At 33.8% G+C, this 13,456-nt stretch overlaps 1 protein-coding gene across 6 annotated transcripts in view; it reads left to right on the top strand.

The window, feature by feature from the left end:
* Nucleotides 1–13,456, top strand: part of INVS (inversin) — a 152,455-nt gene that overhangs the window by 13,777 nt on the left and 125,222 nt on the right. For 5 of the 6 annotated variants that reach the window (XM_026013329.2, XM_072727853.1, XM_072727854.1 and 2 more), the window contains one exon: nt 5,047–5,213. In XM_026013329.2, coding sequence (XP_025869114.2) covers nt 5,047–5,213 — 167 coding nt within the window. Of the gene's footprint in view, nt 1–5,046; nt 5,214–6,617; nt 6,754–13,456 lie in introns of all 6 variants that reach the window. The other variant, XM_026013331.2, reaches the window with a different exon arrangement.

Genomic DNA, 13,456 nt, shown 5'->3' with positions numbered 1-13,456 from the left:
CATGCTTTTGTTTCTTCTGTGTAAACACCTAAGGAAAGAGATTATTGGGCCATGTAGTATTTTCATATTTAACTAATAAGAAATTGACAGTTTTTTGTAGTGGCTGTGCCATTTTGCGTAACTACCAGTAATGTCTGAGAGTTCTAGTTGTTCTATATCCTCCCAGCATTTGGTATTGTCAGGTTTGCTTTCAATTTTGGTTTTGTTTTAGACATTCTAATAGATATGTAATGGCATCATATGGTTTGAATGTGCTTTTCCCTGTGGATTAACAATGTTGGGCATCTTTTTACATGCTTCTTTGGTGAAATGTTAATTCAAAATTTTTGCCCATCTTTTAATTTTATTATCTTTTTTATTATTCAGTTGTAAGAATTCTTTTTTGAGGGTGTTGAGTCTTCTAATTTCTTTCTGTATTTTAGATACTAACTCTTTATCAGGTATGTCCTTTGCAAATATTTTTTCCCATTCCATCAGTTGCCTTCCATCAGTTGCCATTCCACTGTTTGCCATTCCATCAGTTTTATTGACTTATCCTAGGTAAAAGAATATCAGATATGTATGTGTTTAACAAATATTTTCTCCCAATTTGTGGCTTGTATTTTTATTTTCTTAACAGTGTCGTTCAAACAGAATTTTTAATGTGGGTGCAATCCAGTTTATTGATTTTTAAAATGGATTGTTTTTTGGTATCCTGTCTAAGAAATCTTGTCTAACCGAAGGTCACTGAGATTGTCACTTTTGTTTGCTTCTAAAAGTTTTATATAGTTATAGACATGTTAAATTTAAGATAATGATTGATTTTGAGATAATTTTTGTATATGGTGAAAAGTATAGGTCAAGAGTTTCTGGTTGTTCATTTTGTGTTTTTGTCTATAAATGTCCAGTTCTTTTAGCACCATTTGTTTAAGACTACCCATTGGTTTGCTTTGGCACTATTGTCAAAAATCAATTGATCATATACATTTATAGGTCTCTTTCAGTACTCTCAATTCTATCCTATTCATCTATTTCTCTCTCTCTCTCTCTCTCTCTCTCTCTTTCTTTCTTTCTTTCTTTTGGATATTTAATTTAAATTTGAATTTATGGGCATAAAATTATTTATATTCCCATGTTTTTTACTTCATTACTTTAGGCTCTATAGTGTTATCCCTGCTTTCATTTGTTATTGGAAATTTTCGTCTGCTCTGTTTTTTTTTTAAGATTTTATTTTTTATTTATTTATGAGAGAGAGAGAGAGAGAGAGGCAGAGACATAGGCAGAGGGTAATACAGGCTCCCTACTGGGAACCTGATGCAGGACTTGATCCCAGGACCCCAGGATCACACCCTGAGCCAAAAGCAGACACTCAACCACTGAACCACCCAGGCATCCCTCTCTGCTCTGTTTCTAATGATCACTCTGATCAGAGATTTATCAATTTCATTGATATTTTCTGAGAACCAACTTTTAGCTTCATTGATTTTTCTCTAGTGTTTTTTAATTTTAATTTCATCAATCTCTGCTCGTATCTTTATTATGTACTTCCTCTGCTTGTTTTGGATTAAATTCGGGATTTTTTTAGTGTCCTCAGGTATAATTATAGATCATTGATTTGAAGCTCTTGTTCTATTATAGTACAAATACTCAATACTCTATATTTCCTTCCAAGCCCCCTCATGTGTGGAGTAGGAACCTTATAACACTACTATTATTTTCATTCATTTAATTATATTTTTTAATTTCCCTTGAGATTTTTCTCTTTAACTCATGGATTATCTATGTGATATTTAATTCCCACATATTCAGTGATTCCCCATTATCTTTCTGTTATTGATTTCTAGTTTAACTACATTACTGTCAGAGAACATACTTTGTATAACTTCACATCTTTAAATCTGTTAATGTTTGTTTTATGACCAATGTATAGTCTATTTTGGTGAATGGTCCCATCAGTGTTTTAAAAGATTATATATCTGGCTGTTAAGTGACGTGATCAATAAATTTCAGTTATATCCTGCTGCTTTATAGTGGTGTTCCGTTCTTTTCTATCCTTGGTGACTTTTCATTTTAGCAGTTCAAGCAATTATTGAGAGAGAGGTATTGAAGTTACCAATTATAATTGTAAATTTTTCAAATGTTTCATCCAATTCTATCAGTTTTTGCCTCATGTATTTTGAAGCTCCATGATTTAGTACATACACATTTAGGATTGTTATGTATTGTTGATGAATTAATCCCTTTATTATTATATAATGTTTCTGTTTGTACCTGGTAATTGTCTTTGCTCTGAAGTCTATTATATATAGATATTAATATCTTATGTTAATCAGCTTTCTTTTCATTAGTGTTTACATATCATATCTGTGCTTATTCTTTTATTTTTAACTTGTTATATTTCAAGTGAGTTTCTTGTAAATAGTATATAGTTGGATCTTCTTTTTTTTAACCCATCTCTTTTTTTATCAGTGTTTTTATCATGTACCTTTAATGTAATTGTTAATGTTAAGATGTAAGATTTCTAGTTTGTTATGTGTTTAGTGTTTGTTCCCTCTGTTTTCATTCCTGTTATTTCTCTTTCTTGTCTTCCTCTGAATTTCATGAATGTTTTTAGTATTCTATTTTAAATTATATTTAGGGGGGCTATTTGTAACAGCTTTATTGAGATTCACCATCCATCCTTATCATCCAATTCACCAATTTAAAGTACAATTCAGTCAGTTTTGTATATTCACAGAGTTGTAGGAACACCACCACAATTAATTTTAGAACAATAACTCCCCTGGATAAACCCTATCCCCTTTACTTATGTCCCCTTTAATACCTCCCCTGTTCCCCAGCCCTAGGCAAGCACTTGGTATAGAATTCTTGGTTGACAATTCATCCCCACCATTACCCCCAAAGCTTGAAAATGTCGTGTCATTGCCTTCTGGACTCTGTAGTTTCCCATGAGAAATACACTGTTACTTGAGTTGTTTTTCCCCTATAGATAATGTATTGTTTCTTTCTGGCTGCTGTCATGATTTTTTTCTTCTTCTTTAGCTTTCAGGAATTTTATTATGATTGGCATATCATGGATTTTTTGGAGCTTATTCTGTTTGAGTTTTGCTCAGCTTTTTAAATCTTTAGGTCTGTGTATTTCACCAGATTTGCACCATTCCCAGCCATTATTCCCTCAAATGCGTTTTTAGTCCTTCATTCTTTTTCCTCTTTCTGAAGACATGAATAGTAGGTACCTTGGTATTGTCCCACAGAGCCCTGAGATTCTGTGGATTCTTTTCATTTCTATGTTTTCTATTAACTGTTCAGAATAGATAGTATTTATTAGTCCATCATCAAATTCAGTGATTCTTTCCTCTGTCCTCTGCATTCAGTGAAGTTCCTACTTTAATTACTTTATTTGGTTATTTATTTATTTATTAAATGTTTATTATTCTGAAATTTTCATATGGTCCATCTTTATACTCTATCTTTTTTTGTTGTGATTTTGTATTTTTCCATTTATTCTAAGAGTGTTTGTAATTGCTTTTTGGGGCATTTTTATTATAGTTGCTTTAAAATCCTTGTCAGATAATTCTTATGTCTGTATCATCACTGTATTGGTGCCTGGGATTGCTTTTTTTTTATTTAAGTTAAGGTTTTTCTGGTTCTTGGTTTGTCTAATAATTTTGGATTGTGTCTTTGACATTTTGTGAATTATGTTATGAGACTCTGGATTCTATTTATATCTTCTGTTTAATAGACTGACAATCTGTTTAGGTTTGGAATGAACTTTTTGTTTCAGTTTTATGGACAATGGTTCTAATGTCAAGTTAGTTTTCACAGCTCTTGCAGGGCTCTTTGGTCTTCCCTATTTATGTGCTACCCAAGCTATTTTAGAACCTGGGCAATATTTTACTCATAGTTCAATTCTCAAAACTTCTTTTACTTTAATTCTGGTTAGTTTCACACATGGGCTTTTCAGAATTGTTGACTTCATGCACCAAATTAAAGAATTGCTTTCTCTAACTTCCTTTTCTCCATAATCCTCCCTGCTTCTCTAGTTAGGAAGGGGTAAAATACTACTTCATTGCTATCCTTTGCTTAATTTAGGACATGATGGTTTATAGGGTGCAGTGCCCAGTGGGGAGAAAAAAGGGGGCAGTTTCTTTCATTGTATGTGCTTTGAGTAGAGCCAAGAATAAGCTCTTTTGACTGGAGGGAGCAGGCTTTCTGAGGAATTTTGTATCTGCCCTTTGATGTTTCATTTTGTGGGCTACTTTAACACCCAGACTGTATTTAGGAGACAAAGAAAGAAATGGGAAGGAAGGCAGGCAGACAGACAGGGAACTCACCATCATGTATTTCCCTGAGTCCCATAGTCCCTAGACAGTTTGCCTTCTTTTCTCCACCTTTCATGTATTTTGCCTTGGGTTTTTAGTTGTAATTAGCAGGAGAATCAGGGTAGTGTGCATTTACTACATATTATCAAAAATGAGAAACCAGTCATAATTCATTTTTGTATCTCTCATAAAAACATACCGCAATGGGGGATCCCTAGGTGGCTCAGCAGTTTAGTGCCTGCCTTTGGCCCAGGGCGTGATCCTGTGATCGAGTCCCACATCTGGCTCCCTGCGTGGAGCCTGCTTCTCCCTCTGCCTGTGTCTCTGCCTCTCTCTCTCTCTCATGAATACATAAATAAAATCTTAAAAAAGAATACCACAATGCTTAGTATATAGTCTACACAAAAGAAAGGAGTGAGGGAGGAAAATAAATAGCTCCTTATCTCACAATATTAATTCAGCAAAACATGTAGTAGTTAAGAATATGGCTTTTAGAATCAATTATCAATTTGAATTTTAGCTTCACCTACTTTCAGTGTAATATAACAGTTTACTTAACTTCTCTAAGTCTCGGTTTCCTATAATATGGGGATGATAATATCTATCTCATAGGGTAAGTAAAAATGACATATATTTCATGCTTTTAGCAGAGCTTGACAATAAAGTTAATAAATATAGCTTCCAGTTATATTAGCAATAACAACAGCAATTATCAAATATCACTATCTGTTTCTTACACTCATAGGAAACTCTGCCCTTAAAGACAAAGAAGATCAATTTGGGAGGACACCACTTATGTATTGTGTATTGGCGGACAGACTGGATTGTGCAGATGCTCTCCTGAAGGCAGGAGCAGATGTTAATAAAACTGACCACAGCCAGAGAACTGCCCTCCATCTTGCAGCTCAAAAGGTGAGAAGTTAAATTACACTGAAGTGTAAACCTTTTGTGAGATATTTATAAGTTGGTTAATGGAACTATGCAGTTGACAGCTGATAAAGAAATCACAAGTATGTGACTCTTAGTTTCATATGTTTTCTTTAAAAACAGTATAAACTGCAGAGAATAAAGCATAGATAATCATCAGTGGCTCCATTTATTTGTCCAAGTTTCTTGAGCAGTCGAATTCATTTTATGATCTAAGGTTAAGTCAGGGAAAAGGAATCAAAGTTGTATATACAATATGATGAACTATATTACAAATCGATTTGTGCATAGGGAAAAAGCAAAGGCCAAAAAGAAACACACTGAGATGTTAATAGGGGTCAGATTTTAAAATTGGTAGTATGTATGAATTTTGGTACTTTTTACTGTTTAAAAATTTTCCCCTGACAAATAATTACTTTTACAACAAAAACTTGCAGTCTCTCTTAGAACATGAGCATTAAGAAGCATAAAAGAAATTTATTTTCTAAATGTATTCCAACTTTTTAAAAATCTAAAACTATATTGCCAGTAAAAAGGATTTCGGGTTTTTTTTTTTAATAATTTTTAAAAATTTATTTAGTAATGAGAGTTAGAGAGGCAGAGACACAGGCAGAGGGAGAAGCAGGCTCCATGAAGGGAACCCTATATGGGACTGGATCCCGGGACTCCAGGATCAGGCCCTGGGCTGAAGGTGGCGCTAAACCGCTGAGCCACCAAGGCTGTCCGATTTTGGGGTTTTTAAAGGCATTGTTAAAAGCTGAGATTTTTAGGATTTAATATATCAAAAAATTAAAATGGGAAGCTTTTAAATTTATTTAAGGACTTATTTATCTGAAAATGATTTTTCCCTCTATAAAATGATTATATAAAATATATATTTCCAGTGCCTGATACTTTCCTTCTTATTATTTTAGACATATATTTTTGGAATAAAAAGCAATAAAAAAATTAGATCCTGCAGAAACTATTAGAGTTATTTCCCATTTAAAATGTGAACCAGATATAGCTGATTAATTGAGGGGTTAGAAAAATATCTTTCTCATTAGTTGAATAAAGAAAAAGAGACTGACATTAAGATATACTTCTGAATACGCTGGTTACATGCTATGATCAGTTAGGTCTGTCGGGTTATTTCCAAAGTTATTGCTCTTGAATTTGCTTTTCATTATAGTAATTTTTTAAAAATCTCCCTCATTTTCAATTTCAGTTTTAACTACCGCCTAGGTATTTATAACCTTTCACCTAGGCTTGTCAGCTGCTAAAATTATTCACTCAGGAAGGGTAACTCCATTTAACTTGTTATCATAAAAAAGTAAACATTTCAGATTGGAAATAGCCCCAGTATCATGAATTTGATACACTTTAGATTTTTCATTGTGGTTCATTTAGGTTTAAAACCCAACTTCAAAAATGTAGGCTAGAAGAACCTAACTTCACATCAAGTGGGTCATGTGAAAAAACTGAGGATTTGAGTTGATGAGCCTCCGGTATGTCATCCTTATAGAGGTATAATGTGACCAAAAAGGTGAGAAAAGGGGTTGATTTATAAGTCTCTTCACAAGATGCAGTGCATTGTTTTCTTTTGCTTTTTGCTTCTCCTTTATTTTTTTACATTGTGATTTTCTACAGCATTAAAGAATAAATAGAACTGTGATTTACGTGTTGCAATTTACATAACTGATTTCATAAATAACACGTTTCATGGTCTTTCAACTATCTGATAATTATGCATTTCCCCCTTTATCTGTGTTGTGGTTTGTTTTTGCATATTTGCCCAAAGCAGTAATGTATCTTTAGGCTACACTAGCACTAGTATAATTTCCAGAATAAGGGTTGTAGTAAATCTTTAGTACCCTACTCTGTCCAGTTCAAAACCAGGTACTGTGTTTAATTTTGTGCTTTATTCAAGAACACCATTATTTTAAAAACCAGGGATAGTAGAGATCCAACAGGAATAAGATTATGAAGAATCTAGAACTAATTTTCAAAGAATAATTGGAGATATGTCCCAATTAGGGACATATCTATAGCACACCCTGCCTCTGAGCAGACACAAACACAAATCTTCTTTAAACATTTTCACCCTAAACTTCCAGGATTCCTCCATATTACAAAGACCAAGCAAGATCTCACAGTGAAAGACCAAACATTTGAGAAAGTAATCTATCAAGAATGAGAGTCTATAGAAACAATAAACCAATTTATTCCCTAAGAAACCTTCAATATTGGCATCATTAGAAACAATGTAAAACAATAATTGATTGACTGCTTAAAGATATAAAAGAAGATGGTAGCTCAGTTAGTTGAGCATCTTCTGACTCTTCATTTCAGCTCCGATTGTGATCTCAGGATTGTGGGCTTGAGCTCTGTGCTAGGCAGGGAGCCTGCTTGGAATTCTCTCCCTCTGCCTTTCTCCTGCTTGTGCAGGTGCTTGCACTCTCTGTCTCTCAAATAAGTAAATAAATCTTTTTTTAAATGATATAAAAGAAGAAATCAGAAAAATGAGCAATCAGGGATACCTGGATGGCTCAGTCGGTTAAGCATCCAACTCTTGATTTTGGCTCAGGTCGTGATCTCAGTCCAGGTCATGGGATCGAGCCTTGCATCAGGACCCTGTGGAGTCCGCTTAGGAGTCTCTCTCTCCCTCTGTCCCTCCCCTCCAACTCCCTACTCTTGGATTCACATGTACATGTATGTGAAAGAAGAAGAAAGGAAGGAAGGAAAGAAGAAAGGAAGGGCATTCATGAGACTTTCAGAACTATGCACAATTCTGACCGTGACCCCTTATTTTAGAATAACCCATTGGCCAAAAACATTTATAAAGACTAAACAAAATATATATACATTGTTTAACGGCATTGAGAACAGTCAGCACAAGCAGGATCTAAGAAATTACAATTATTTGGAGAAGAGAAGCATGGGAAATGAGCACCACATTTATCTGGCTGTATCCTTCAGGCATCTTCCAAAGTGGAATGCAAAAGAATACAACCCTAGCAGGAAGTGATGGTTCTAGTAGGCTGAAAAACCACAGGTAGAGTACGGAATTAGCAGTGGCGGGAATGTGGCAGGGTAAAATCCTGGGAGAAGGGAACTGCAGAGAAGGAACCCAAAAATCTGGGTACAAATTCTTGCAAATCATTAGCAGATTCCTAAACTGTGCTTTTGCTGGGTAAGGCTCAAAGAAACCCAGCAGTAAACAACAGCTGGGAGACTAAAGAGCTAAGCAGAAATTGTTTTAAAATTTTCCTATATTTTCTTTCTAACAAAAGTCTTTAATACACAACAAGTGGATTTTTATATGGGGGTCCTTTCTCATTTGAAAACATATGAATAACTAATTTTCCCAGGACAACCGAGCTCATTAATTTTTAGCCATTTTAGTGTTTGCTATATGGCAGTGCCAGGCTTTTGTACTATATACCTCCCGTGGTTTGATTTTGTTTTGTTTTTAATTATGTTTTTTAAATAAAGTATCCCACATATGAGGGAGCTACTAAGGAAATTTGAAAATGACAGTTGCACCATTAAAGTACATTAGGGAGTTGAATATGGCAACTAAAGTTCATTTGGAAGAGGAAGAAAGAGGAGATGCATAGAAAACTATTACTTTTTAGGCCAGTAGAAAGAAGGAGTTCGATCCAAGAGATATATTGTAGAGATAGAACAGTTCATTCATTAAGTAGTTGCCAAATGTCTACTATGTAGTCATGATGATGCACTTAGAGGAAGTATTAAAAAATGAATCACAAACACTTGCTGTAAAAAAAAGTACTGTCCATACTGATCCATATTAAATTTACATTTGTCTTTGTTTAGTGAACCTCTGATATATCACATATCAAATATTCTTTTCAAGTATTGTCTATCCCACTTAATTCAGTTATCTGTGAACTCAGAAGTGTGCTATTTGTGTAATCATCAATATTCATATGTATGTGCATGAATGCATTCATTCAACATATGTTCATACTGTTACTATGTAACAGGTGCTGTGCTAGGGCCTTGGAATACAAAGATGAAAGATATGATTCATGCTCTTAAGTTGCTTACAAAGATCATGGATAAAGATATCAAATGATAATTAAAGCTGGCCTATCTCCCTTATATATCTAAGTGTTTTATAAAATATCAACAGCCATGTCATGTAATAGTCATTTATTATGTTTTGGGGTTTTTTTGGTGATAGTGAACTAATTATGTTATCTTTCATTAGGTTTATTAGTAGGAAAAACTCTTGTTGCCATAGCATTTTGTTCATGTCTCCATTAGAGGCCTATTAACTTGTATTGTAATTATTGCTTACTTGTCTCTTTCCCACTAGACTGGATCTCCAGGCAAGAACCTTGTTTTATTGGTTTTTGAATCCCCTAGAATCTAACACGGTGTCTGACATGTCTTGGTTGAATGAATGAATATACTTTGGGTTACTTATATAGAAAGTCATTATTAATACAAATGCTTGACATTTTGTTTATTAGAACCATTTATCCAGTTTCAAAATACATATATGGGAAAAACTTATTGAACCATGCTGATTGGCTTAGTTATTTTGACACATATTCACTACTTTAGAAATAAATTGGTATTAGTCCAAGCAGCTAAGAAAATGGTACCCACAAGAATAAAATTAATCTCAATATACTGAACATCTGTACCTAATTTGTTTTTCATATGTACCCTCAGTTTAATCTAAGAAACCAATCAATCAAACCTTTTCTGGGTTTCTCACAAACGATATCTAATTGTTAGAAATGTTTTCCTCCGGGGAATCTACTATTTCTCTGACTTCCACAAATACATTTATTTGTTAATAAGGATAAAAAAGCCTGAGCAATCTTACTAAATGTTAATAGTTATGCATTTTTAATCTTTCAGGAGGTTATTAATTTGGCTTCAAGAAGAGTAAGACTACCCACTTTGAAAAATGATATCATGTTAAACACAGAAACTAAAGAAGCTTCAGACTGTGATTACGTTGTGTGTTTGGTTTTTAATTCACCATAGAGTTATCCATTCATCTGTGGAAACTGAATATTAATTTTTAATTAATATTAGCTTTCAAGATCTGCTATTTCCATGTTAATGACTTAAAAAAATTAAAGAAGAAGAGTAGAGTACCTCTGAAAGGTACTCTATTAAGTTTTTGGGAAAACTTAATATTAGTTGACAATATTAGGATATTAGATCCCCTTATTTTATACACACTTACACTTATACACAAACACACCAAACAATCCATCCCCCAGCCCCCTAGAACTCTATATTACTGTGTGTATATGTACATACCCATACATATATATATATATATACTTATATTTAACTCCTTCCCTACCACCATTAATCATAGATTTCACTTCTCTATATTCCACCCAACTAATGCTATTTCAAGGCAGACGCTATGTCTTCTTTGATTTATTAGTTCCAGTCTTAACAGAACTCCTGCCATTTAAAAAAGACTTAGTTCATGTTTGTTTAACAAATACATGAAGGAATCAATCACTAAAAACATAAGATAAATTTATTATGAAAGAATTATTGAAGTATAAATCATTTGTTATATTTATTCCTTTTCATTCCATCCCACCCCCTTCTAATTTTGTTAGTGGTATTTTACAAGATTCTTTGAGCTTAATCTTCCATCAAATATCACTCTTGTATGTCTCAATTTCTTCATCTATAAAATGGAATAATATACTTCTTCCTGCCTGCTTTTTAGGAATGATGCTTCCTTAGATATAAAGCATTTTGCCTGGTAGAGACATATGCTCTCTAAGACTGTAGGCTGTCAATATTATTGCTATTCATCATACTGCAATATAGGTATAAACTTCAAACTGCTCTTTAGGAATCAGATGTCAGAGATAAAAAGGCCTTCAGGATAGTGAGGTCCAGTTTGTTATTAGATGAAGAAATTTAGTCAATTCTCCTTTCAATTCTCTTCTGTTAATAAATTATTTATCATTCTTTTTGCCTTTGCATAAACCTGAATGTCTTTTGTCTTATTTTTTTAATTTTTAAAAATTTTATTGTTATAGTATAGTTAAGGTACAGTGTAATAATAGTGTTAGGTGTACAATTTAGTGATTCAGCACTTCCATACAACACCTGGTGCTCATCAGGACCAGCGTACTCCTTAATCCCCGTCACCCATTTCACCCATCCCCCCACTTTCCTCCCCTCTGGTGACCATCAGTTTGTTCTTTATAGTTAAGAGTCTGTTTCTTGGTTTGCGTCTATCTTCCCCCCCCTTTACTCATTTGTTTTCTTTGTTAAATTCCACATATGAGTGACATCATAATATTTGTCTCTCTCACTGCCTTATTTTGCTTAGCATAATACTCTCTAGTTCTATCCATGTCATTGCAAATGGCAAGATTTCATTCTTTTTTAGGGCTGAGCAATATTCCTGTGTGTCTGTGTGTGTGTGTGTGTGTGTGTGTACATACCACATCTTCTTTATCCATTCATCAGTTGTTGGACATTTGGGTTGTTTCCATAGTTTGGCTATTGTAGATAATGCTGCTGTAAACATCAGGGTGCCAACAAACGTATGAAAAGATGCTCAACATCAGTCATCATCAGGAAAATGCAAATCAAAACTACAGTGAGCTATCACCTCACATGGGTAAGAATGGCTAAAATTGGGCAGCCCAGGTGGCTCAGCGATTTAGCGCCACCTTCGGTCCAGGGTGTGGTCCTGGAGACCTGGGATCGAGTCCCACATCAGGCTGCCTGCATGGAATGGAGCCTGCTTCTCCCTCTCCCTGTGTCTGTGCGCCTGCCCCCCCCCCCCCCCGTGTCTCTCATGAATAAATAAATAAAATCTTAAAAAAAAAAAAAAGAATGGCTAAAATCAACACAAGAAACAACAGGTGTTGGTGAGGATATAGGAAAGGAGAACTTTCTTACACTATTAGTAGGAATGCAAACTGGTACAGTCACTGTAGAAAATAGTATAGAGGTCCCTCAAAAAGTTCAAAATAGAACTTCCCTACAGTTCACCAAATGCACTACCAAGTATTTACCCAAAGAATGCAAAACACTAATTCAAAGGGATATATGCATCCTGATGTTTAAATTATTTTAGAATTATTCATAAGAATAGAGAATATTTTTTTAAAATAGGTACCTAATACTCAGAAGAGATAAAACTGAATATTTATTTAAATTTTTCTTCTAGACTTACTTTAATGAAATAAGACAGTATAAGAAGTTTTTTTTTTATCCTCCCAAATCCCATTCCCCTCTTTCTGCCTTCTCAGTCTATCTTAATTTTGGTGGTTTCAATTCCCATGCATATTTTTCTACCTTACCTTTGTATGGATATACCTATAAACAATATTATTTCACATGTTTAAAATCTTTATATAAATGGTATTATACTTTGTGTGTCATTTCCCAACTTGTTTTTTTAACTTAACATTATGTTTTTGAGATTTATTGATTTTGAGGTGTATGTTGAAACATGTAGCTCTCTCCACAAAAGATTACATGAAAAGCTGTTCAACCTCATTACTAATTAGATAAATGCAAATTAAAGCCACATTGAGATACTATACCACCATCTGAATGTCTAAAATGAAAAAATCTGATAAAGCCTACTGATACTGAGGATATGGAACATTTTTAGTGAGGATACAATTTGATCAATCTACTCTAGAAAACAATTGGACTCTAACAAAGCTGAACACACACATACACACACACAGAATCACTTCAATTCACAATCCAATCCCAGTAATACCTAAGAGAAACAAGCCCCTCATTCTATCAAAAAGCATGCATGAGAATGTACATGATAGCTTTATTTATAATAGACATTCTTAACACAAACCACCGAAATGCATGTCAACAGGCAAATGGGTAAATAAACTATGATGTATTCCTACAATGGAATACTACACAATAAAAAATAATGAGCTCCTGATACATTGTACCACATGAATAAATTTCAAGACATCATGTTGAGTGAAAGAAGTCACCTATTTATATGAATTTTTAGAAGAGACAAAACTCTATGGTGATTCAAATCAGATTTGGGGTTACCCATGATATAGATATTGACTAAAAAGGGGCATAAAGAAAGGTTTTCAGGGTGCTGGAAATGATCTATATGTTGATTTGTATGCTGATTACATAAAAAATTATCAGTCTGTATACTCAAGATTTATCTACTTTATTGTAGATATATGATGCCTCGATTTAAAAATTATTTTTAAAAAATG

This window comes from Vulpes vulpes, chromosome 12 (genome assembly GCF_048418805.1).
Source record: "Vulpes vulpes isolate BD-2025 chromosome 12, VulVul3, whole genome shotgun sequence".
In the NCBI taxonomy this organism is placed as follows: Eukaryota; Metazoa; Chordata; class Mammalia; order Carnivora; family Canidae; genus Vulpes; species Vulpes vulpes.
Note: the sequence above shows the minus strand (reverse complement) of the source record. Positions and strands in the feature narration are given on the sequence as shown.